The sequence below is a fragment of the Bos mutus genome, chromosome 3 (genome assembly GCF_027580195.1).
Source record: "Bos mutus isolate GX-2022 chromosome 3, NWIPB_WYAK_1.1, whole genome shotgun sequence".
Lineage (NCBI taxonomy): Eukaryota > Metazoa > Chordata > Mammalia > Artiodactyla > Bovidae > Bos > Bos mutus.
In genome coordinates, this window is record NC_091619.1 from 32,342,223 (window position 1) to 32,369,972 (window position 27,750).

The following is a 27,750-nucleotide window of genomic DNA, read 5'->3' on the forward strand; positions in this document are numbered from 1 at the left end:
CTAGGTGAGTGATCACACCACCGTGGTTATCTGGGTCATGAAGATCTTTTCATATAGTTCTTCTGGGTTGGGAAGATCCCCTGGAGAAGGCAATGGCACCCCATTCCAGTACTCTTGCCTGGAGAATCCCATGGACAGAGGAGCCTGGTGGGCTACAGTCCACGGGGTCGCAAAGAGTCGGACACGACTGAGCCACTTCACTTTCACTTTTCTGTGTATTCTTGCCACCTCGTCTATCTGCACCTCCATTAATCTTCTCTACCTTCACCAGTGGATGAACTATCTTAAGACTAACCCCTCCAAACTTTGCACTTATCCACCTTATTTTACCTACTCAAGGTCTTGGCTGCTACAATTAGTCCATGTCACTCAAACATCATTGAGTTTTCTCTACCCACTGGTTCGCTCTCATCAGTATACAAACTTGCTATTTGACCTTCTATCTTATAATCAATACAAACACACCCCATGCATGCATGTGTACTAAGTCACTTCAGCTGCATCTAACTCTTTGCGATCCCATGGACTATAGGCCACTAGGCTCCTCTGTCCATGGGATTCTCCAGGCAAGAATACTGGAGTGAGTTGCCATGCCCTCTTCCAGGGGATCTTTCTCACCCAGGGATCAAACCCATGTCTTCTGCATTGGCAGGCAGGTTCTTTACCACTAGCGCCACCTGGGAAGTCCCTCAAACACACCCCACTTTCTACCTTTTCTTGACTCCACAAATCTTTCTCTAGCTACCGCTTCATTTTCTCTCTTCCTCTTATACCCAAACCCCTCTATGTTGTCCAATTCTGTACCCCCAATTCTCCTTAACCTATTCCAATCAGATGTTTATGCACTTCTCAACTGAAACCACTTCTCAATGTCTTCAGTAACTTCCATCTTAACAAATCCAATGGTCAATTCTCAGTCCTCATCTTACTCAAACCCTCAAAAGCAGAATTTGTCCAAGTTGATGACTCTTCCTGAAATATTTTCTTCACTAGGCAGCTACTAGAACCCACACCCTACTGGTCTGACTCCTACCCCACTCCTTCTCAGTGTCTTCTGTCCCATCTCTGAATTCTAAAGGTTGTATTGCTTCAGGGCTCCTTCCCTGGATGCTTTCTCTACCTACATTGACTCTCTAGGCCATTGCATCTAACCTCATAGTTTTAAACACCATTCATAAATTGGTAACAGTTAACATCCACTGGGGAGAAGGCAATGGCACCCCACTCCAGTACTCTTGCCTGGAAAATCCCATGGACGGAGGAGCCTGGTAGGCTGCAGTCCATGGGGTCGCTAGGAGTCGGACACAACTGAGCAACTTCACTTTCACTTTTCACTTTCATGGTTGGAGAGGGAAATGGCAACCCACTCCAGTGTTCTTGCCTGGAGAGTCCCAGGGACGGGGGAGCCTGTGGGCTGCCATGGGGTCGCACAGGGTCGGACACGACTGACGCGACTTAGCAGCAGCAGCAACAGCAACATCCACTGAATACATGCTAGACACTGTTCAAACACTCTGCTTGTGTTAACTTGTTTAACCCTCACAATAACCCAGTGACGCACATGTTATTACTATCTCCGTTTTATAGAGATGGTAAATTAACTTGTCCACCATTACACAGTGAATGCCAAAGTTGAAAACTGCATTTACACAGGATGGTTCCAAAGTTCTTGTACACTGCCTCTTTGCTAATGATTCTCAATCTCTAATCTAAATCCTGGCTTCTAACCTGGACTCCAGGGTCATAAATGTAAATCTCTTACCTGATAATCTCATATTTCTAGTAGACATCTCACAATGTCCAAAATGAGTTACTGCTTCCCCACCCTTATCCTCAAACCAACCTTGCTCTACCACGTCTTCTCAGTAAATGACATCAGCATTTACCCACCTGCTCAGGCCAAAACTGGTGACATGCAGCTAATATACAGAGGGACTGTGGGTGCCAGGACAGATGTGTGTACTGAATTAGTAGAGCTTAACTTTTAAAAATAAATATAAATATACAGCTCTAACAGTTACTTCTTGCACCACAATGGATGGTCATGAGTATACTGGAAATCACAGACCTAGTCACTGCAAAAGACTCCAAATGGTCGAATGCTTCAGATCTCACCTTTCCTATGGTCACTTTTCCACTCACTAGCTGGAATGAATTTTGTAAAATGTAAATCAGACCTTGTCACAACTCTGTCCCCAAACTCTCCTATATTGTCCAATTACACTCAAAATACAATTCACAGGCAATAAAGCCCAATATGCTTCAGCCCCTGCCTGCTCCCTCACCCTCAATTCCTATTATTCTACACTTTGTTCTCTGCACTTGTCAGACCAGCTTTCTTGCTTTTCCTCCAACATACCAAACTGGTTCTCAATGAGCTAGATCCTGACTCATGATTTTCACATTTACCATTCCTTCTGCCTGGAATAAATTTTTGCAATATCTTCTGCATCCAGGTTTCTGCTTCCCTCAAAACAGCCTTCCCTGACTCATCTATCAAAACAGCCTTCCCTGACTCATCTATCAAAACAGCCCCTACTTGATCACATTCTCTCCTTTTACTCTGTTATATTTTACAAACTACCAATCACTTCTTCACATTATTTATTTGTTCATTTCCTGTCTTCTCCACAAAATATAAGCTCCATGAATGTTTACTCATCCTTGTATTCCGAGGGTCTAGAACTGCACTTGATATAAATTGGTTACATAGGTAAGCAACGTTGAACAGATGAATAACTTTTGTTTTAAAAGCATAATCCTTTATAATCCGTTGTTAATATTTCTCAACTTTATCAACCAAAACTGGTTGAAATAACATTCAAATCATTTTAAAATTCCAGATATCTACATTTTTACAGAATCAAAAAGAACATTTATATATGGTTTTATCTCTGTTCTTACCACTTAATTGACAATCAGGGGTGGTACTAAAATAGTAACAATCAAGTAGCACACAAAGAACTTTCTTACGGTAGTGAAGAAACTCAAGTTGAACGGTTCTATGAAGACCTCACCTACAAGATCTTCTAGAACTATCACCCAAAAAACATGTCCTTTTCATTATAGGGGGCTGGAATGCAAAAATCGGAAGTCAAGACATACCTGGAGTAACAGGCAAATTTGCCCTTGGATTACAAAATTAAGCAGGGCAAAGGCTAACAGAGTTTTGCCAAGAGAATACACTCATCATAGCAAACACCCTCTTCCAACAACATAAGAGAAGACTCTACACGTGGACATCACCAGATGGCCAATACTGAAATCAAGTTGTTTATATTCTTTGCAGCCAAAAATGGAGAGGCAAAACAAGACTGGGAGCTGACTGTGGCTCAGATCATGGGCTCCTTATTGCAAAATTCAGACATAAATTGAAGAAAGTAGAGAAAACCACTACACCATTCAGGTATGACCTAAATCAAATCCCTTTTGATTATACAGTAGAATTGACAAATAGATTTCAGGGACTAGATCTGATAGAGTGCCTGAAGAACTATGGACAGAGGTTCTGACACTGTGCAGGAGGCAGTAATCAAGACCATCCCCAAGAAAAAGAAATGCAAAACGGCAAAATGGTTGTCTGAGGAGTCCTCACAAGTAGCTGTGAAAAGAGGAGAAGCAAAAGGCGAAGGAGAAAAGGAAAGATATACCCATCTAAATGCAGAGTTCCAAAGAACAGCAAGGAGAGATGAGAAAGCCTCCCTCGGTGATCAATGCAAAGAAATAGAGGAAAACAACAGAATGGGAAAGACTAGAGATCTCTTCAAGAAAATCAGAGATACCAAGATAACATTTCATGCAAAGATGGGCACAATAAAGGACAGAAATGGTATGTACCTAACAGAAGCAGAAGATATTAAGAAGAGGTGGCAAGAATACACAGAAGAACTATACAAAAAGATCTTCATGACCCAGATAACCATGGTGGTGTGATCACTCACCTAGAGCCAGACATCCTGGAATGTGAAGTCAAGTGGGCCTTAGGAAGCATCACTATGAACAAAGCTAGTGGAGGTAATGGAATTCCAGTTGAGCTATTTCAAATCCTAAAAGATGATGCTGTGAAAGTGCTGCACTCAATATGCCAACAAATTTGGAAAACTCAGCAGTGGCCACAGGACTGGAAAAGGTCAGTTTTCATTCCAATCCCATAGAAAGGCAATGCCAAAGAATGCTTAAACTACCGCACAACCTTACTCATCTCACACACTAGCAAAGTACTGCTCAAAATTCTCCAAGCCAGGAGGCTTCAACAGTATGTGAACCGTGAACTTCCTGATGTTCAAGCTGGATTTAGAAAAGGCAGAGGAACCAGAGTTCAAATTGCCATACATCAAACTGCATCATCGAAAAAGCAAGAGCATTCCAGAAAAACATCTACTTTTGCTTTATTGACTACGCCAAAGCCTCTGGCTGTTATGGATCAAAACAAACTGTGGAAAATTCTTCAAGAAATGAAGACGACCTGACCTCCCTCCTGAGAAATCTGTATGTGGGACAAGAAGCAATAGTTAGAACTGGACATGGAACAACAGACTGGTTCCAAATTGGGAAAGTAGTACATCAAGGCTATATAATGTCACCCTGCTTATTTAACTTACATGCAGAGTACATCGTGAGAAATGCTGGGCTGGGTGAAGCAGAAGTTGGAATCAGGATTACCTGGAGAAATATCAATAACCTCAGATAGGCAGATGACACCACCCTTATGGCAGAAAGTGAAGAAGAACTAAAGAGCCTCTTGATGAAAGTGAAAGAGGAGAGTGAAAAAGTTGGCTTAAAACTCAACATTCAGAAAACTAAGATCATGGCATCTGGTCCCATCACGTCATGGCAAATAGATGGGGAAACAATGGAAACAGTGGCAGACTTTATTTTAGGGGGCTCCAAAATCAGTGCAGATGGTAAGTGCAGCCACGAAATTAAAAGGCGCTTTTTCCTTGGAAGAAAAGCTATGACCAACATAGATAGCATATTAAAAAGCAGAAACATTACTTTGCCAACAAAGGTCTGTCTAGTCAAAGCTATGGTTTTTCCAGTAGTCATGTATGGATGTGAGACTTGAACTACAAAGAAAGCTGAGCACTGAAGAATTGGTGCTTTTGAACTGTGGTGTTGAAGAAGACTCTTGACAGTACCTTGAACTGAAAGGAGATCCAAACAGTCCATCCTAAAGGAGATCAGCCCTGAATATTCATTGGAAGGACTGATGCTGAAGCTGAAACTCCAATACTTTGGCCACCTGATGGGAAGAACTGATTCATTTGAAAAAACCCTGATGCTGGCAAAGATTGAAGGCAGGAAGAGAAGGGGATGAAAAAGGATGAAATGGTTGGATGGCATCACCAACTCGATGGACATGAGTTTGAGTAAGTTCCAGGAGCTGGTGATGTAAAGGGAAGCCTGGCGTGCTGCATGCAGTCCATGGGATCACGAAGGGTCGGACACGACTGAGTGACTGAACTGAACTGAATAGCAGTATTGGAAAGAAGTGATTTTGCCCATGCATATCTAAGAAAACCTTAATGATTTCATTCTGAGGAAGAGAATACAAAAGCATACCAGTTACATTTTATACAGTCTCAGACACACAATTCCCAGATTATCCTATGTTAGCAATAACTACAAAATTAACTATGAAAAGTAGCGATTAATGAAGTAATGTGTACCATTCTTTTATATAATGAAAACAGCATTTCAATCACTGATGTTGGATTATTTTGAGTGAAATAAGTTTATTAATCTCAGAATCAATTTCTACTCATCCCACTAAGTTCTACTCTATGAAGGTGCTGATTTTTTTTAAATGTTGCTCTCCCTCATGTTTTTCCAAAGCTACTCATAAAATGTCACTTTGTCTTCTCTTTATCATACAACATTATCACACAACATACAGGTTTTTACCAGGCATCTAGTTCTATCTCTTAAAAGAAAGCACCTCTTACCACAGAACTAAACACAGGATCTGTTTCAGGGGGCATTCCATGGCACTTCATACAAGAAAAGAAAAGAATCACTTTATACCAAGTCTTTGACCCATTCAGTTTCTAGATCACTATGAAAAGCACCACCATCTTATCTTTCTTCCAACACGAAATCTAAGAGTCATCTGGAAGCCACTCACCCTTCTTTCTTTACATCAGGCTGTAATAAAATCTTCTTCTTATGCATTTCTCAGATTAATCCTTTCTATTCTTCACATGCCTGAGCCTGACATTACATCTATTGTATGTTACTGCTATAATTTTCTCAAACTTCTAGCTTAAGGCCCCTCTTCCTTCTCATCATCTCCAAAAGGCTCTATTTAAAAAAAAAATCAGTTTATCTAATAATTCTCCAAATTCTTAAAACATTTTCTATAAGCCTTTTTCTTATTAGTCTGAACTCTTTACTTTCACCTCAATCCTCTGTGCTCCACTGCTTCAAAAGTAAGTTCTCTAGTAACTTCTCATTCTTAGGTTTTCCCTAAACTGCTTTCCTTGTCTCACCTTCTTCCCCTAATATACATGTGGGGTTTGAAACTTCCTAATTTTATCTACATCTTTTTACATATCTTCCTTCAAAATTCATCAAGTTGAAGGAGAGATTCATTTAACTATGTCCAATCTTCAACAGTAAGGATATAAAGAATGGAGTAGACACAAAGGAATTGCAAAGACCGACTCTGGCTTGGAGCGGAAGGAACTGAAGATGACTTTGTAGGCAGAAGAGGCAGAACTGGGCAGGCAACAGGATATACAGGGGAAAAATCTGAAAGTTTCCAGAGACAGGAAGGAATGGGATAAGTTTGGCTTAAAAGATTTATCCTTATAACAATATTTATCTAAGGGACATCCTTTTTATATAAAGGGAAAAAGGAGAAAATGAAGACAAATAACTAAGTTAGATGCTGTTTTCAATAAAAGAAGCAAGGCAGTCTGCAGAGAATAAAGGAATAGAATTATTAATAATTTAAAAATCATGTTATAAACTGTCAAACAGAACAAGAAAGAAACATGTGTACAGCTTGGTGCACACAATCACCAACACTGTAAAACCAAAACCAATTTACCAGTACATAGTCTACTGTAAAATCACTGTAATTACCTAAATATATTCTAAATTTTACTTTTAAGGAGCTCCTTGAGAGCAGGTTTCATCACAGGCCCCCTCTATTTCTTCCCACAACATATACTATATTATGGGTATGAAAAGAAGAGGTGATGATGATTTCTTTGCAGGTTTTCTTTTTAAGGTCAGTGAATTGCTAACATAAATAAATCATTATATATCAGGAAACACATTTAGCTTACATACACACTGATTTTAAAAACCCTGAAAGATGGCTGACGCTCAAAAACACCATGTCACCTGATACCTCCTCTTTTTCTCTTTCACTTTTGACTAAAAGAAAACTTTAAAGTCAACCCAAAGAAGGTACGTGAGTTTATCATGCTTTTTCATATTTATGTGCCATCAGGTATAATAAATTTCTTCATCTATAAAACAGGGGTCCATAGGAGGTTCTTAGAGCAGTGCCCAGTACATAGTAGGTATTCAATAAATTTTAACTAGCCATTATTTGTGAATGCTGTTTTCTCTGAGTACCACCAAGTGATGTTAAGGCCCAAAGAGCTTAACTTAATAAAAACTTGTTGGATATTGGATATTGATGTTGGTTCAAAATCACAGTAGAAATGGTGTAATTACTTAGCTGCTCTCTCACAACAACAATACTATAGACAGAATCTGGATTCACACACTTAAACAGCAACTTACAACCTAAAAGCTGCAGCAAATACATCAAAGCATTAGTCATTTTCTCTGCCCCACCCTGAGGAACAAAGACACTTTCTTCCTTAAATCTATTTTCAGTTCTAGATTCTCCTGTCTGCTATCTCTGCTCCCACACTTCTCACCCATCTGCACCTCTGCAGCTGTTTCTTAAGCTCCCCCACAGATCTCTGCACTACTACCTCCTTCTACCTCATATACTAGTAGTTACTCCAGTGGCACCTGAAAAATCTCTCTTCCTTTCAAATACTTGTTTCTGTGGAAAAATCATGAAACTTCTAAAAGCCCAGGATTATAGCTGCAGCGTAACCCCTTTTCTAGAGGTCTGCACAGCCCCCAGCATGTCAGTATTTTTGGATAACCCTCTAGCCAGTGCTAGACCAAGATATAGCTCATGGACTCTCCATAGGCCTCCAAAATCAGACTATGGGAACACATGACTGGAACATATAGGTATAGACAGCATCTCTCCCACAGCAAATTGAAAGCTTGGTCAGTACATTTTATTTTTCTTTCTAAATTATTTTCACCTTTCATTTACAACTCAGGCACTTAAAAAGATTTTTTTAGTCAAATGCCTTTCTCCAGGTGATCTTCCCAACCCAGGGATTGAACCTGGGTCTCCCACACTGCAGGGAGATTCTTTACCGCCTGAGCCACCAGGGCAGCCACGTAGTAACACACTATGCAAGAGGAGACTTTGGTGCTAGCTCTGCCATGACTAGCTTGTGACGGTGGGCAAGTAACCTCATTTAATGCCGAGTTTCCTTATACATAAAAGGTGAAGGATTTTGGCCTCAATGTGCTTTATGGCTGCATGCTAATATTCAATGACTGTATTATAATACTAAAGGCAGACTAACTAATTCTGACACACAGAGGCTTCAAATCAAACCATGGAGCCACATCTTCCTATTAATTCAACAATCCACAGTACTACCATAATACAGTGATCAGCATGTTCTCCAATTATGTACTCTAGTCAAGAAGGCACAAAGAGCAGAAAGAATTAAAGAGCGCAACAACAGTGAGAAGGTAAGAGCTGTTTAGCAGCCAAGCTCCTATAATCATGCTCAAGGATACTCTGTATTTATACAGTCTCAAACTAGAATAACATTCAAGTTGATTACTATTCATTAAAAAAAATGTGAATATCTATAACTAAAGATCACAGATGCACAATTCATGCTATTTACAGTAAGATTATCTATTGTGGGAGGGGTCTCATGTTGATGTTTGGCATAAATCAACACAATACTGTAAAGCAATTATCCTTCAATTAAAAATAAATGTTTTAAAAAAGATTATCTATTGTTCATACTGATTCCTTTCTATTAAGGCAAAAGTAGCTAACAGAATAAAAATTCAGATTAAGGTAAAAAACTGACATTTCATCCAACATGCTTTTCAAGGTACGACAGTGATAGTGATAGTGAAGTTGCTCCGTCGTGTCCGACTCTTTGCGACCCCATGGACAGGAGCCAACCAAGCTTCTCCGTCCATGGGATTTTCCAGGCAAGAATACTGGAGTGGGTTGCCATCTCCTTCTCCAGGGGATCTTCCCGACCCAGGGATCGAACCCGGGTCTCCCGCATTGTAGGCAGACGCTTTACCGTCTGAGCCACCAGGGAAGGTCTCAAGGTACGATGCTTAACACAAAGACTAGTTTCCAGTTTTCTAACTCAGTAAAAGAAATGGTTAGCAAAATTACAGATGGAGAAAACATCACAGAACAAACAAAAATTGTTATTCAGCCTTTGAAACAAACAAACAAACAAAACACAAACATATCTTGCATTGCCTGGCACTGCTAGACACTGTGACTTCAAAGACAAATAAGTTTAGGAATTTATGGTCTTAAAGGAGAAGTTAGATCTATTTTTCTTGTGAAATTAACAAGTTTCCTTAACCTAAAATATAATTTTTTCACCTAGCTCACTGTCCCTCTAAGCATGCCAGTCTTCTCCATTTAAACATTCTTGAAAATACTATTCAATTCAATCTCAACTCTTTGCTGAAGCCTCCCCTATTCCCTCTGAACACAGTCAATTAATACTCCCTGCTCTGATGGCTGGCACAGATTATTTCCTTTCAGCATCAGCCCTAGAGGTTAATTTCCAAAATTAAGCCCCAAACTGTCCTTCCCAGTCACATCAACTCATTTTATCTCTAGCCAGCTCTGGATACTCAATAAGAAAAAAATTTTTGACTCTCTTTCCAGCTCCTAATCTCATAAACTGCTAATGGGTTTTTCTTGATTTTGATTAAAATGGTAATGAAACTTTTTGGTACAACCTGAAAATCCTTCCGCATCTATGTAATTCTCCTTCAAAGTGACTCTGACCAGGTTCAATTTGATCCTACATAGGCTAATGTCAAACACCAAAACACTAATACTTGAACAAATTATTTTAAGTATTTGAGTTGGGGTCTGTTTAGTATTCCACTAGCCCTAAACTCAAAAGCTTGCTCCTCGAAAGCACAAAAACACTGCCTTCTTTTTGTGTCCCTATCCCCAATCTAGAGCACATTGTAGGACAGAGTAGACACATAATAACTGTGGGGGAAATGGCTTGAGTTTCTATGAGATTCAGTGGTTGCCTAATCAACATTTTGCGAATGCCAGTTGCGATAGATGGAATTTTCAATGTTGGGCAGTTAACAGAAACAGGACATTTCCACTCCTCTGCTATCTTCAGTCAGCCCACACCCACTCGTGGTTACGTCTTCAACTCTCACCTCACAACTATATTTGACAATAAATTTGGACTCACTCACAAGTCTCCTATTTTCCCTGAGCTGTACTTAGGCCCTCAGTCATGACCGACTCTTTGCGACCCCATGGACTGTAGCCCACCAGGCTCCTCTGTCCATGGGATTCTCCAGGCAAGAATACTGGAGTGGGTTGCCATGCCCTCCTCCAGAGGATCTTCACAATCCACGGATCAAACCCAGGTCTCCTGCATTGCAGGCAGATTCTTTACCATCTGAGCCACCAGGGAAGCCCCCTATTCTCCCTATTCCCCTCTAAATTTTATTCTCAAACCCTGTTCCAGCTCTCTTATACCCATTATCTGCTTCAGTGAAATTAACTGCTATCAATCTGTCCTGTCCACTCTATATCCAATACCTGAAAGAGTGTAAGAAATGTTATGAGTGCTCATTACATATTTGTTCACTGAATGAATGAAAGAATGAATGAATATCTTAACAATAAAAGATGGCAGTGAGTTGTGACTAGGACAAAGATAAAGGGTCTCCTCTCTGAGAAAGATTTTTCCAGGAAGTAACTATATACCAATCACCAAAGAGACTAAAAGTGCACTATTTTTATTAAACTTAATTGATACATTAAGAGTACCTGCCTACCCATAACCTCTTCTGGAGACATCCCTATTTCATTTGGGGGTTGGGGACTACAGGATCTGGGCCATGGCCCTCTCTATGACTGGATAATCAGTAAAAACCTCACACAGGACCCACCCAGTCACAGGCTGACAGAAGACCTACACCCTGTGTGACCTAGCTCCAAAAGATGAGTGTGTTAATGTTAGTCGCTCAGTCGTGCCCGACTCTTTGCGACCCCATGGACTGCAGCCCACTAGGCTCCTCTGTCCATGAGATTTTCCAGGCAAAGATACTGGAGTGGGTTGCCATTTCCTTCTCCAACTCAGGGATCGAACCCGGGTCTTCTGCACAGCAGGCAGATTCTTTACCGACTGAGCTACAAGGGAAGCCCTGTCTGAACCATAGCCACTCTATTTTGACTTTTTAACTGTAAAATTTTTCTTAATAGCCAAAGCAGATGTCACCATTAATGACGTCAGTGTTTCTCTAGGTATAAGAAGATGCAAGAATTGGAACTCATAAAATCTTTTCCTGAAAGGATCTAACTATCTGAAGGCCTGTTCTGCCAGTTTTTCCCAGAGCACAGAGTGCCTCATTTATGATTTTCACCCTGAACTCCTTTCATGGGCCTTGAAAGTCAGCAGTGGCCATGACTGTATTTCATGACCATTCTATCCCATGGTGCTGAGAATGTCCATTCTCAGGTTTGGCAAAGATTTTGTTGATAGACCACTCAAAGTGCCTTACTGGAGTGAGTGAGTGAAGTCACTCAGTCGTGTCCGACTCTTTGCAATCCCATGAACTGTATAGCCTACCAGGCTCCTCCGTCCATGGGATTTTCCAGCCAAGAATACTGGAGTGGGTTGCCATTTCAACCAATCAATTATTGGAGGACTCTGCACTAGAAGACACAGAAAAAGTCATCCTAAACTACAAGGTCACAATGTGTGAAAACTAAGACTACCATTATAGCACATCAATACCATAAAGATATGTTAGTTGCTCAGTCGTGTCTGACTCTTTGCAACACCATGGACTGTAGCCTGCCAGGCTCCTCTGTCCATGGAATTTTCCAGGCAAGAAGACTGGAGTGCGTTGCCATTCCCTTCTCCGGGGGATTGTCCTGACCCAGGGATCAAACCCAGGTCTCCTGCACTGCAGGCAGATTCTTTACCGTCTGAGACATGAGGGAAGTCCCCCCATAAAGGAAAGGATTCAGAAAGCTGGTCTGGAGAGAAAACAGTATAAACAAATGCACACAGAGACTCAGAGATGTCATGTGAGAGAGACTGCACAAAAGAAGACACGAAAAATAACTGAGGGAAGAGAGAATGTATGGGACCAAGGAGACAAAGGAGAGAGGCAGACACAAAGGAGAATCAGTAAGGACAAAGTAAAAAGAGGCAGAAATGGTGAATAATGAAGACAGTGAGAAAGAAACAGAATAAAGGCAGACAACAGGTGGCCAATGCCAATACTGCTTCAGTTTCTGCAGCCTGATTCTTCAGCTCCTGCAGCCTGATTCTTCAGCTCTTCCTGCACTTTCATAAATCTATCTCTAGTTTAACAGTAATTCCCCTCTTCAACTCTAAGCTAGTTTGAGTGAGTTTTCTATCCCTTGTGACCCAACAAAACAAAACCACCATGACCACCACTTTGAATGGAACTGGCTTAAACCCCTTTTCTGGCCTTTAAACCTTTTTAAGTTGCTTCAATTAAATACTGAATGTAAGAAGAGATATTTATGACATGTGCAAGACAAAACAAATATATGTGTACCTATTACTCAATATCAAAAGTTAAACATTACCAGTTATCTGAAGTTACCTATGTGTCTCCTCTCAGTATCAATTACTTTTTCATTAAATATTTCTAGAAGGTAAATACGCAATAAGGGATGGGGAGAATTTTTTTTTAAATCTCTAACAACCAAGATATGTCTGGCTTACACAGTGGTGTAGGGTTTGTTCAGCTTCACATCTTTCATGGACTTGATCCTATCATTTTACAAGCCACATTATAAACCATAAAGTAGAAAGTTAACGTTCATAAACCACCTAAATGGGGACAAAATATTAAAAAAAAAAAAAAAAAAGATGCAGCTCACTTAGCCAAGTAGCTCTCCTCAAAATATTTTCACTTGAGAATATGAACAGTGTTACTAAAGATCATGTGTTTTCTTTGGACAACAAGTCAATTAAAAGGGGGAAGTAGGCTCTCCTCTTCACTTTTATGAAATATAACAAGTGTGCTTAAGGGATCAGTCATTTGCGAGCAAGAAGGGGGTTCATTTTCTGACTGCTGCAATGTTCTAATCCTGGCTTCTGGTGAGTAACTTTCCTTTTATTTCTTTGAAAGCAGAGCAACATAAAGTCACTGTAGTGCTAAGGCTAAATTACATGGTATATACATGTGACCTGACTGAAAACTATTTTTAAATAGGCACATTTCTTACCAGCTAGCTCTGCCTCAAAATTTTCTTGTGAAACAGAAATGTGAAATACACATTTAACCCATACAAATAATTCATAGCAGTGATGTCCTACAAAGTTAACTGTAATGTTACATCCATTCATCAAATTTTCACATTTAAAAATATTAGAATCATATTGCTACCTAAGTCTCAAACATTGATGGCAGCATACAGCACTTTTCTAAATGCCTATTTAATTGAATGCAAATGCCAACTTTAAAAATTCACCAGTAACAAAATATAAATTCAGTTGTCTACAATTTCAGTTCAGTTTCAATTCAAATTCAGTTATACATCCCTATGGATGTCTACAATTTCAATTTCCTTTACCATATAAATGCTCACCAAGGCTATAAGTCAAAACCCCAAAAAGTGGGTTCATACATGTATTTCTTTCTACTAACCTTTATTAGAGCATGAATTAGTAGCAGAATGGCAAAAAAGAGAGGTAATAAAAGGAAAGGAGAATGCAAAGTCTCTAGATGATTTCCCCAAAATTCTATCTATATTTACCTTTACCTAGGGGCTTCCTTGGTGGATCAGTGGTAAAGAATCCACCCATAATGCAGGAGATGCATTTCGATCCCTGGGTCTGGAAGATCCCCTGGAGAAGGAAATGGCAACCCACTCCAGTATTCTTGCCCAGGAAATCCCATGGACAGAAGAGCCTGGCTGGCTACAGTCCACGGGGTCACAAAGTTGAACTAAACAACAACAAATCTTTATCTACTTAGCGACAGTAAAATGTAGCTTTTTAAAATACAGCTAGTAAAAATTCAAATCAATACTCTCCAAATGCCCTGTATACCTTTCCAGCCTTACCTCCTACACTCCTCCCATGCCAACCCTTTACTCCGGGGCAAATCTATTTGCTCATTCATATTTCTGAGTCTTTGTACATACTATTCCCTCTGCCTGGATGTGCTTCTCTCTACTCTCTGCCTTAAGAGTTTCTATTTATCCTTCAAAGTCTATCTCAAATGTCACCTCGGAGAGGACTTCCCTGATATGTCTCTCCCTCCTCCCAAAACTGGCTATTTTTTCTATAACAGCATTCCATTACCACTGTTTACTTGTGTATCTCCACAACTTGAACTGCTTAAGAGTTTTGTCTATTTCTCATTTATATCTCCAGGCTAGCAAAGTACCTGTGTACACATAAGACAATCAGATACCTAATGATAAATAAGTCAATAAACAAGCCTCCTTCTGAACACTGAAAACCAAAAAGCTTAATAAAAAGTAACCTTGACTAAATGCAATGCAGTGTCCTGAACTGGATTGTGCAGCAGAAAAAGAACATTCATGGAAAAACTGCTGAACTTCAAATAAAGTGTGAAATTAACATTAATGCATCAACATTAATCTCTTAGTTCTGACAAATAAACCACAGCTATGTAACACATCAACACTAAAGAAGATCAAGCAAATACTACACAGGAACTCCCTGCATTATTTCTGCAGCTTTCCTACAAACCTAAAATTATTCCCAAACAAAAAGCTTACTTAATAAACTTTTAAGTAGTCTAGAAAAAGTTGAAAACTACAAAATCAATGAGAACATGAATGTGGACTTTAATTACAACTGTAATAAAAATAAAAGAGTAAGAAACACATGTGTCTTCTTAGACATAGACAAAGAAAGGAAATTATTTTCAATAATCTGAAATGAGCCTAAACATGAAGAATTATTAATGCTGCAAAATGGTAAAAAAAAAAAGACTTACATCATTAAACTGAAGTAGTTCAATTTTTATTTTCAGAAATACATACATAACTCAATATTAAAATAACTTGCACAGAAAGGTTAAGACTGTGCCATCACATCACATACATCAGAACTACAATATCTACATAAATCATTGTAGTATTTATATCATTACTTCAAACCAAGTCCTGTTCTGAAGTTAACAATTCCCATGTTCTAACTGCAGTAAATAGAGGGGGGAATGTTCTATTAAAGGTATCTCACTCTAAAACAATCCTTCTGTAATTTACAGTAATTTGTAAAACATAACTTCAAGGTACGGGGCAAAATTCATTTCCTCATTAGTTCAAAAGTAGTGACTAAAGAGGAGCTTTGCTGCTCCTCAACTGATTTTAAAATATTTTTAACCTAATGATTCTAAAATTATATTGGTTAAGTTCCAAGGTCATATCTAAGTATAAAATACTATCCATTAAATAAAACCTATAAAAACTAGAGATTTCAATACATGACTAAAACAGAAATCCAAATACAATGTTTAAAGATAACATGTTCCTAAGTTCTCAGAATTCAATGGAATACTATTTTACTTTTAAAATCCAACTTGAAAGGATAAAGGAAATTTTGAGTATTTAGCCAAGTGTAGATAGGTTGCACGATCAATCACTACAGGAAGATTAATTACAATATGACAAGAATCAGGTTATACTGCTCATTTTTAAAGAGGTCTGATTTAAATGGCCCCTGTTTTACAAGTGTAATAAGTGTTAACAGCAGGCCACGTGAATAAAAGCAGGAAATACAAGAACAATTTAAATATACAAATAGTATATGTTTCAATCCTGGTGAGACATGCCTGTCATGCCAGCTATAGATTTATACAAACAGCTAAAAAAATAGGACACCGTCCACTTTTAAGCAATGAAAATTTTTTGAGATGTAAAATACTAACAACACTCAAAAAACTTAAGACTTTTATATGATTATTAAAACATTTACCTATCTGAGATACAGACATGTGACTATAGCAAAAAAACAGTAACAGGACAATGTATCTCAGCTAATCCTTAAAAGTCTTAAACTTTAAATATCTTCTAAGTTAAATTCAGAAATCAAAGCAAACTCATGTCTAAAGACTGTATCTGGGAACTCCCTGGCAGTCCAGTGGTTAGGACTCTGCGCTTTCAGTGCCATGGGCCCTGGTTCAATCCCTGGTTGGAAACGAAGATCCCATAAGCTGTGCGGCATATCCAAAAGGAAAACACAAGACTGTATCCTCCTGAAAATTGTTTCAAAGATCACCTAGGCCATTATTCAGGTACAAGTCAAACAAATTTGGTCTTTCTAGTATCCTTTCTTTGCTTGGTTCTTATCAGATATATTCATTTCTGTTAGCACCTAATAGCAAGACATCAAAAATAGTGTATTCCATTTACATACAGTGCTGCATCAAAACTGGAACAATTAAACAGTGATCCTAACACTGTTATTCAGTTCAAGAAGCTTGAATTACAGAAATGACACGGATGATTGCTACGTAGGTAAAACAATAGCCTGGATAGATAAAAGTTTAAAGATAACTCTAACTTGCCCAACACTGATAAAGAATTAGACAAAATGAAGATAATTAAAATAGGTAGGAAAATCAAATACTAGAAGAATTTATTTATATCCTCTTGAATATTTACATACAAGTACTTCGTGAATTTATGTCTTTCAAGTTTTAAACTTGTCTTTAACTATCTTCCTAAACAGCTTTATTATGTTACACTACTTTCAATCAGACTCAAGAAAAAGAGAAATAACACAAATATAGCCTTGTTAATAACTTGCTAAAATATTCCATCTAGTTGACAATATTAATTTCACAGACAAGGGACCCCTGAAGTTGGACCTCACTGTACAGAAAAAGGAAAATGCAGCTCAGAGATGAGGACTGCTCTTCCAGTTTTCAGTCTCTGCCCTACATTACATGCTACCTCCTATTTCTCAATTGAGTTACTAGTCCAAATAGATGGATTTTATTAGTGCTAGTCTACTGTATTCTGTTTACTACAAAACAAATGTTTTTAATTTTTATTGGAGTATAGTTGCTTTACGATGTTGGGTTAGTTTCTCCTGTACAGCAAAGTGAATCAGCGGGACATATACATATCCCTTCTTTTGTGGATTCCTTTCTTTTCATTTAAGTCACCACAGAGCACTGAGTAGAGTCCTCTGAGTTACACAGCAGGCTCTCATTAGTTATCTATTTTATACATAATATCAATAGTGTATATATGTCAATCTCAATCTCCCAATTCATCCTACCCTATGGACTTCTCAGGTGGCTCAGTGATAAAGAATCTCCTGCCAAGCAGGAGGTGCCTGCTTCAATCTCTGGGTCAGGAAGATCCCCCAGACAAGGAAATGGCAACCCACTCCAGTATTCTTGCCTGGGAAATCCCATGGACAAAGGAGCCTGGTGGACTACAGTCCACGGGGTTGCAGAGAGTCAGACAGGACTTTCACAAAGAGTCAGACAGGACTTAGCAACTAAACAGCAACAACAACATACCACAAACTGGTAATCTGAACAAATTTAGTGTCCACTGCTCTAGACAATTCTTATAAGACCCACGTTTTAATTTTTTGGTCTTTACTGCTAATATTCTAGCTCATGAATACTTAAAGCATATCTTCCTTCCCATTTCTCCTAACAAGCCCCACTTCCAAATAAAACCAAACAGAAGAAGACACGGCATGGATAACTAAAATCTAAGAGCAATCTCTTTACCAAATGTTTTTACCTACTCTCTAACAAAAACCTCTAAGCAAGGTTATTAACAAGGAGAAAAATGGTCCATTTTCCCTCTCCCTTAGCTCCGGACAATTTTCTGGTGCTCATAAAAATAATAGAGGGGGAAAAAATTAATAATAATAGAGGGAAAAGTTAGCCAGGAAAAAGTAGGGACAATGATGCATAGATTCTGAACTGATTATATGCATTTAAGAAAATTAATTCCTGAATTAAAAATCAAAGGTAGGACTTCTCTGGTGGTCCAGAGGTTAAGAATCTGCCTGCCAATGCAGGGGACACAGGTTTGATCCCTGGTCCAGGAAGATTGCACATATCATGGGGCAATTAAGCCTGTGTGCCACAGCTATTGAGCCTGCGCTCCACAGTGAGAAGCTTGTGAACTGCAAACCAGAGAGTAGTCTCCACTCTCCACAACTAAAGAAAGCCCACGCTCAGCCATGAAAACCCAGCACAGCCAAAAATAAAAATATAAATTAAAAATAAATAAATAAATAAAAATAAAAGGTAATTAAATTCAAGTGATATTAACTACTCTGGTTGGATGTGTTGCTGTTTTGTTTGACCTTGCCATACACCATGTAGGATCTTAGTTCCTCTACCAGGGATTGAACTCAACCCCCTTGCAGCTGGAAAGAAAATCTCTGAGTTGGATATGTTGATAATGGGAGCTTAAAATCTTGCATCTACCTGAAGTTGAATTTAATTACATCTCCCAACTACACAAAATGACAACTTGATGTTGAAAATTAGCAGCCATGCTCTTGTGAATTAAAGAAAAACTAAATAATGATATGTTTAGCTCTTCAATTCATCTCATTCCATTAAGTTCAGCTTACATTTAATGAGTGTCTACTAGCTAGGCATTCAGTTCAGTTCAGTCGCTCAGTCGTGTCCGACTCTTTGCTAGGCATTATCATCTATTAAACATTAACTCTCTAGCCAAGCCTTTTTAATAGAGAACTTGGCCCACCTAGTCCCTGAAAGGGTCAGCCTTATGAAACTCATGATACCCCACAACCCTGCCATATTCCCACCACAGGTAGGCACCTGAAAGGGATGGGCCAATCTGATATTCTTTTCCAGGAACCCAGAATGAGAATCCTGGGAACCTGAGTCAGATGATATGAAGTACCTGAACTACCAGATTAGGCAGTGTGTGAGCCAGAGGTATCACAGTAAGTCAAAATTGAAGACTTAGGGAAGGGAAGTAGGAGCAAAGAGGTCCTGAGTGAGCAGAGAAAGCTGATCTGAAGAGGTGACTTACCAACAAAGCAGAGCAAGTGACCAGTCTCTAGGAGAAATGGGGGGAGGGGACATGTATTACATTCCACATGCATTCAACCTGCTTGTATTTCCTTTCTTATCTATCCTTGGATGTCTGATGCCTATAAAGTTGCCTACTGTGTCTTTTCAACAAAGACCTCCTTGACTGGAACAAGTATGAATGAGTTTCTTACAGGCAAAACACCTTAGCATTATATTAGGTGCTGCAGCAGATATAAAGATATAAAAACACCAAGTTCACTCAGCCCTCAAAGGCCATACATAGTTAGGAGCTGCTAAGTTTACAAATAACCATAATATAAGGTAGATGATAGCATAAAAAGTACTATGAGGTTTCAAAAAGAGGGATACATCATATCCAACTCAGAACATCAAAAGGTTTCAGGGAGGAAAGGAAACTAAAATAGTAATCATAACAGATGGTGCTTGGAATAGTTAAAAAAATGTGTTTACTAAGAAAAATATAATGTTGGAGACATTAGTCAAGTCAATAACATAAAAAATCATTTTACTGGTTCAGGAAATACAAAAATCTGGTTAACAACTGAGTCACAGAATTTGGCAACTGACTGATTGTATGGATAAGAGCAAGCCAGGAGTTTAAAAAAAAAAAAGTTTAGTTTTCAGGGTAGGTGATTTTGAGAATGATAATCCCAGAACAGAAAGGTTCACAGGAGGTGGATTTGGGGAAGAGAAGTGAAGAGGGGAGGCAAGTTCTGTACTGGATATACTGACTTGAGGCAAGTGGCAGTGAGCAGTTCATTAATCACTGGGGAACTGTAGAAAGAGAAGCCCTCTAAAGCACAGAAAACGGTTTTCTCAAAATTCCAAGTAAAAAACCTTTAGAGAAAAGAGGTAAAAGACTTTTCAGTGTCTAGGTTTTCCCTTTGCATTCTGAATGTCCCATTTTTGCCCAGCTACTGATGTTCCGGTCCAAAGGCGACAGACTTTAAGGAGGTTAGGCAGTATCATAGAAGAACTTGATGAAGATACGGTTCTTCTCTCCAGAAAACCCCATGTAACCACAAATATTGCTAACAATTTTATAAAGTTTATGGATCTTCTGAAGCCCTAAGGAGTACACACACCCCAGGTTTTTTGTTTTTTTAAAAAAGGCATGATGTGAAAGACCCTGTGGAAGGAGAGAGTGGGTTGGAAGAAAAAGAGGAAATATCTGCAGGGACTCATCCACTCCCTTTTCCCTTCCAAGCAACTAGAGCATGAAGCAGCACACCATGGCGGAGAGGCAGAGTGACAAGCACAGAGCTCAAGGTCTGCGGTTTTACCAACCATCTGTAAGAGAATGAACTACTTTTATCAGAGATATCTGCCCCCAAACTAAAAGATTTTTAGTAGTAGTCTAACACTGGGCTGGAGGAAGCACAAACTGGAATCAAGACTGCTGGGAGAAATATCAATAACCTCAGATATGCAGATGACACCACCCTTATGGCAGAAAGTGAAGAGGAACTAAAGAGCCTCTTGATGAAAGTGAAAGAGGAGAGTAAAAAGTTGGCTTAAAGCTCAACATTCAGAAAACGAAGATCATGGCATCCGGTCCTATCACTTCATGGCAAATAGATGGGGAAACAGTGGAAACAGTGGCTGACTTTATTTTTCTGGGCTCCAAAATCACTGCGGATGGTGACTTCAGCCATGAAATTAAAAGACACTTACTCCTTGGAAGGAAAGTTATGACCAACCTAGACAGCATATTCAAAAGCAGAGACATTACTTTGTCAACAAAGGTCCATCTAGTCAAGGCTATGGTTTTTCCAGTGGTCATGTATGGATGTGAGAGTTGGACTGTGAAGAAAGCTGAGTGCCGAAGAATTGATGCTTTTGAACTGTGGTGTTGGAGAAGACTCTTGAGAGTCCCTTGGACTGCAAGGAGATCCAACCAGTCCAACCTAAAGGAGATCAGTCCTGGGTGTTCATTGGAAGGACTGATGTTGAAGCTGAAGCTCCAATACTGGCCACCTGATGCGAAGAGCTGACTCATTTGAAAAGACCCTGATGCTGGGAAAGATTGAGGGCAGGAGGAGAGGGGACGACAGAGGATGACATGGTTGGACGGCATCACCGACTCAATGGACATGGGTTTGGGTGGACTCCAGGAGTTGATGATGGACAGGGAGGCCTGGCGTGCTGTGGTTCATGGGGTCGCAGAGTCGGACACGACTGAGCGACTTTAACTAACTAACTAATACTCTGCATGCAACTTAATTTTTGCCCTGCCACTACCAGCAAAATCCTAAAGAAGAAAGCATTAACCTCATTTTGTGTAACAATGCTTTCTCAAGGTCTGCTAAGGGGAACTATCAAGAAATGGATCGAGATAGCACAGGAGTAGATCATTCAATAACCCACAAAACTAAAAGATAATGTTTAATGCCTTCTACCACGAAAGAGCTGTATTAAAATTCTTTGAAGGTCTTTGAAAAGGGTTCATTAATATTTGAAAAAAAAAATTTGAAAAATAATCAAATATCTGTCTGAAACACCCTTGAAAAAAGCAACTAAAATGATGTTTTCAATCATTGTAATAACAGAAGTCACCATTTAGTTAGTATTTATTTGCTAAACAGTTTACATATATTATCTCATTTGAACTTTAGAAATAAGTATCACATCCCCACTTTATATGTGAAAATAAGACTCCTAGGGCTAAGTTACATGCTTTGGGTCTCACAGCTAGTAAATGGAGGTGGGAATTGAATTCAGTTTTATGTGACTCCAAAAGCGCTGCTCATATCCATTATACCAGCGATTCCCAACTTTAGTCACATCATGCTGCATGCTTAAAATTATAATACTTGTATAGATTACCAACGTAAACTGAAGAGACCTGGTGAAAATAACATACGTTTTCTTTATATTATAAAATTATGGCATGAAAAATAAAGTACAAAATGTTACAGATGATATTAAACACTAATTGGTACAAATCTTCCAAATCAAATATTTTCGATTGCCAAATTCAGAAAGTGTACTGGTGGAATCATACCAAAAATGTTCAAATATCATTCTAACTGCTGTGAAATTTGAAAAGTTAGTTACAAAATGATTTAAAATCATAAAAATGATTTAAAAATTCAAAACCATAAAACATTTGCAAACAGCACACTGCAAGCCTTCCTATGCACTACACTCTGGTTAGGAAGCCCTGTATAACATAATTTTGTTTTTTTACAGAATATTATGATTAGACAGTATATCAAGAGCTTCTCAATAACACATCTAAAAGAAATTTAAACAAAAAGTAACAAAACAGGTACAATACTGCATTCCTCCTGAATTTCTGTAGTAACTTTAATTGGTAACATTCATTTTGTTAAAATAATAACAATGATTGCAACTTAGACCAAATTTGATAGTTTTACACAGAGGAAGTAAAAATGACTTGCATGTATATCAAAGGAGGTATTCAACAGCAAAATTATTTGTATACTGTGATAAGTGCATTTTGTTTATAGAAATAGCAAAGAAGATAATTTTAATTTCATATATGTGTTATGTCGGGAGAAGGCAATGGCAACCCACTCCAGTACTCTTGCCTGGAAAATCCCATGGATGGAGGAGCCTGGTAGGCTGCAGTCCATGGGGTCGCACAGAGTCGGACACGACTGAAGCGACTTGGCAGCATGTGTTATGTCATGACTCAAGCAAATGCATCTCTCTCTGCAACCTGCTTGAATCTGTTCATTTAACTTGCTCAAGAATATTAAAAAAAAAATTACTTAAAACAATGAAATTGATTAAAAAGTAAAATCAAATGTTGTAGTACTTTGATTTTTACCTACTGCTTTTGAAATTTCCTAAGTGATCATATGTTTAATTTTGGTTTTAATTAAATGCACTGTTTATAAAGTCATGTATTACAACAGCCTAATATCCTGAGGGGATCTCTGATTATGAATGTAAACCAAAATAATCATAGAAGATAAAAACACACCTCTACTTTCATAACCAACTGATCAATAGAAACAATGCTAATGCCTTGAGTACTATAGTTTATATCAAACATCTGAAAGATCCCAAGGAGCTATGTCCAACAGTAGCTGGCACATGCTGGTTAACAGTTTATATTTAAGCATCTACTAAATACCAGGGACCATGCTCATTCACAAATGATACCTGTTCTATGGAAGAGTAGCAGTTTGAAACTTCAATTTTTTTTTTCATACATTCTGTAAGATCAAGTATTCAAACTGAAGGCTTAAACTCCAGTGCATAACTTCCTTTCTTTATTCAAAAAGCTGTTACCAGGCCTCCTGCAACCTACAAACTACCAAATATGTTAACATGAAAAGACTAGCATGGGCACCCTGAACACCCTAGAGTACAAAATAAACCCTGGGTTATGGTGGTACATTCTGTCCTCTGGAGCTTCACACCATAAAAATTTGGCACTTATCCTAAAGCAACTTCTTTTTCCCAAAAATCAATTGTTTTAAAAAGCAAAGTTCTATTGCTTACAGAAACCATTATTTCCATTTACTCTTCCCTAACAGATCCCTAGAAAATACTAACAGTGAAGAAAAAATATGGCCTGATTTATTGGTAAGCTGACATCAGGGTATTTTATATGATTCACTGAGCTTCTAGAAAACAATCTCTCAAAAATTCTAAAACTAACCAGGCTGAGTAAAATGCATCTGACTGTACATAAAAACTACTTAAAACAAATGTCAAGTAAAATAAACAGTAATTCCTGAAGCCAATATTTTTCGTTTGAAGAAACAAAAAAGCCCAGCTCAAAAGAAGTCTGTCACAATCATCTTTTACAGTAAGTCCAATTCCATAATTTATCCTAAGATAACTGCATTCCCACTGCACATCATCCCTAGCAAATATTCATCAACTCCCACTGTGTAACCTATTGTCATCATCACATCCTATGCCACAAACCTCAAACAAGCCAGTCCTTAAATATCCTCAGCTCACACCAGCTCCCCCTTTATAAAAACAATGGAAGGAGTTATAAAAAACCTTAAGAAAATAAAAATAATAGGAAATAGTGGATAAGTACACACAGCCTCTACACTCAAACTCTTTACCTTTACACCTGAGAACTTGTCAGTTATTTCAACCATACACTTTTATGTTCCTGGACGACCCAGGGTTCCTCCACCTCAGCGAGAGCTCGAAATGTCCACTCTCTAATAAATGACAGGGTCCTATGTGACCACTCTGTCCAAGACCCCCTCTCTATTTATATTAATTATTCAAACCCCCACCCCAGCTCTAATCTGTCATAAAGTATCACCACGCTCCAAACTCACAGTCCATTATACAAGCCCAACACACTCTCCCGTCCTCAACACCAACTTACTCTAACCCTTCCCTTGAAAAACCTTCTCTAACATCAGCTCTTCCTTTATGAGCTTTTCCCATATTCCCAATACAGTCTCAATGTCCTATTGGACCACATTTCGAAGCTCCTTCGCTAAACACAATCCAGCATGGTGGCACACCCTCTTTCCAGCCTAATTCCTACAACCCCAAAACCCCACCCCTTCATCACGCCCTCCGGCATCAGCCACCAACCCCACACCCCGCCCCACGTCCGTCACGCCCTCCAGATTCTTCGGGGTCCTCTTCTCCCGCCCGGCCCGACCCCCCATTAGGACTCTCAAGCGCCTGGGCCCTCTAAACCACCCCGCCAGCCCCGCCCCCAGCCCCTCACCAAGTAGCAGCAGCTTCACTTCTTTGGCCGCTTTCTCCCCGTCCTCCCGCAAGTTGCGGTCGATCATCTTGCTTCGCTCCACCGCCGCCTTATCTTCGGCGCTCAACGTGCACCCCATGGCGGCGGCGGAAGAAGGGACCGGGCCGGGGCTCACTCAAAAACCGCGGAGACTGCGGCTTAGCAGGCGGAGAGAAGAGTCTACTGCTGGGCGGCGGCCCTCTCCGTCAGCTCCCAGAGCGCCCAGAGGAACCGGATATCCGGCGTTTTACGACACTTCCGGCAACGCCCGCGGCCGTTATTTCTTCGACCTCCCTAGCTGGGGTAAAGGAGGCGTGACCAAAAGCGGAAGTACGGAGAGAGAGAGACCAGGACGCCGAGTGTTGGTTCCGAGATGTAGGGCGGCCCTGTCGAGTTTACCGGGCGCCGCTCGACTTTAGTCCCCTTTCACCTTTTTGGCTGTCTTATTTGGATGAATATAGAGATACCAGGGACTGGTTTCTCCGGTTCAAGGCACCCTCCCGAGGTCGCACGGCCGATTGGCGTGGGGAATGGGAATTCCCAAGAAAAGCCCGCAATCCGCACGGGAATTTCTGCTGGGAATTTTTCACTGGCCAGAAAACGCAGTTAAATTCTGGCTGTGGAGATCTGAGACCAAGTGTAGGATAGTTTGTCTGTTGGCGTCGTCCCAGCCAGAGCTATGGGATGAGAATTACAGAGTCTGGGCCTCGCCGCGGTCACGCTCCACATCTGGAAAAAGTTAAGACCCACCATGCCTGGGACTTTGCAGTCCCTTTCTGCCCTCTCCTCTGGCTCACCTACTGGTACCCAGTGGGCTTGAGAGTTTCCCCGCTACTGTATCGGTAAAGGATCTCTTGAAATCGGTAACAGATCTTGCATAAGGTAAGAATGTGGTTTTTCCATGAAATTTCCATGCTGCCTTTCCCCCACACAAGCCAGGTTTAGCCCTGACATATTGTCGTGTGTTAAGGGCTTAGGACTTCTACCAAGATTAGTCAACCAAAGTTCCACACCCTAAAACAAACCAGTGCATCCTATTAAAATTTACTGTTGTGGTAACACACGAAAAGAGAAGTCATAGTAAAATTTGTTTCTCAGCTATAGTATCACCTGGAAGTTGATAAATCCCCTATGAAAGCCCCACACTGATACTCTTTTTACTCATAATCCTGGATTCTATGGTGAAAGTAGCCCTACATTACCGTTACTTCCAAAGAGCCCCACAAAAGCATTCACCGTACATTCTAGGGAGGGGAACTCGTGCAGCCTCCAAGACCTTACCCTATGATTAAATATTATTTCCCCAGTTGAACCTAGACCTTAGAATATAAGATCCCAACAGAAAGATATATACGGTGACTGATGATCATTAGAGGGATTTCTTGAAAACCACATTAAATAGCCTCATGCACCTTAATTTATCAATGCCAGTTCTTCAAAGTTCCAAGTCTCCTACTCTTCCTAGTGACTGTTAGAATATCAATGCTTACGGGGAGAAAGGGCAAGAAGAAGGGAAGAAAAAACGATGTTTATTGAGTACCTATTTGCCAGGTATGACTAGGTACTTCGATGTGTCATCTCGTTTATTCCTCACAACAACCCTGTAATTGTGGGTTGTTATCCACATTTTTACAGGTAAACAAATAGGCTCAGAGAAATTAAGCATCTTTCCACGTTCACACAGTGAATAAGTAGATCTGATTCCAAATTCACTCCTTTTCTACCATGCCATTATAAGATGTTACCTGGGAGTCTTGACAACAGCTTTTCATTTAAGATTGAGAGTTACTCCAACAACACTGGGGTGAGGGAAAAAATAACTTGAGAGCACAATTTTCTCAACCTGTTGATTTCTTCAGTGGATTTATAAGTCAAATTTTGCCTAGGAACTGCTTTCACAAGCTTAAGAATTACATATGGAACTTTACCAAGTGATCCTGGTGATTAGAATACTCCTGGAAGGTGGTCATGACAGAAATTGTTGGGAAAGTTCTCAGCAGAATAGAAGAGAAAATTTTATTTCCTTCATGATCAACTCAAGGAAAAATAAATGCAAATAAACCAGCATATGTTAAATTCTGTAATAAACGCCAGTGAGGTCACAGTGTCAAGAAATTTCAGCCTAAATTAGCAATATCCTTCCACTCAAGACTTTCTCCTTTGAAGTATGAAGTAGGGGTTGGAGGGCAAAGTCAAAGGAAAAGGCAAAATAAATTAACAAAATGGCTGCCAGGCAATGTTCCCCCTCCCCACCTACAAGCTTCTTTCCTATTTCCACTAGACTCACACTGCCACCTGCTGGCAACGCTCAGTCTGCTAGTTAATCAGTGATGTTTGGATGTTTTCCCCTATTTCTAAAATGCGATTCCTCATGAATTTATCTTAAAAGGGAGGAGAGGGTGGTGGAGAACATGCCTTCAATCGCAAAAGACTCTCTTCGACGTATAAATTATCTGAGGGAACTCCTCAGTGCAATAGGCCTTGCGCATAAGTCTAGCAGTAGGAAGACAGAAACCTGGAAAATTTCCTAGATCTGGAGAGAAAAAGCTGCCCTATTTCATTTAATAAATCATTTTGTTCAACTAGAGTTTCATCTGCAACCCCCACACTTTCCAGTCTGCAGAAAGCCTCCATGTAGACATCTTGCTGCAATGGGC

At 39.6% G+C, this 27,750-nt stretch overlaps 1 protein-coding gene across 1 annotated transcript in view; it reads right to left on the reverse strand.

The window, feature by feature from the left end:
• Positions 1–25,327, reverse strand: part of GNAI3 (G protein subunit alpha i3) — a 44,473-nt gene extending 19,146 nt beyond the window's left edge. The window contains exon 1 of the mRNA XM_005891308.3: positions 25,076–25,327. Within this exon, the coding sequence (XP_005891370.1) occupies positions 25,076–25,193 (118 nt within the window). The 5' untranslated portion in view covers positions 25,194–25,327. The remainder of the gene's footprint in view (positions 1–25,075) is intronic.
• Between the last annotated feature and the right edge of the window lie 2,423 nt (positions 25,328–27,750).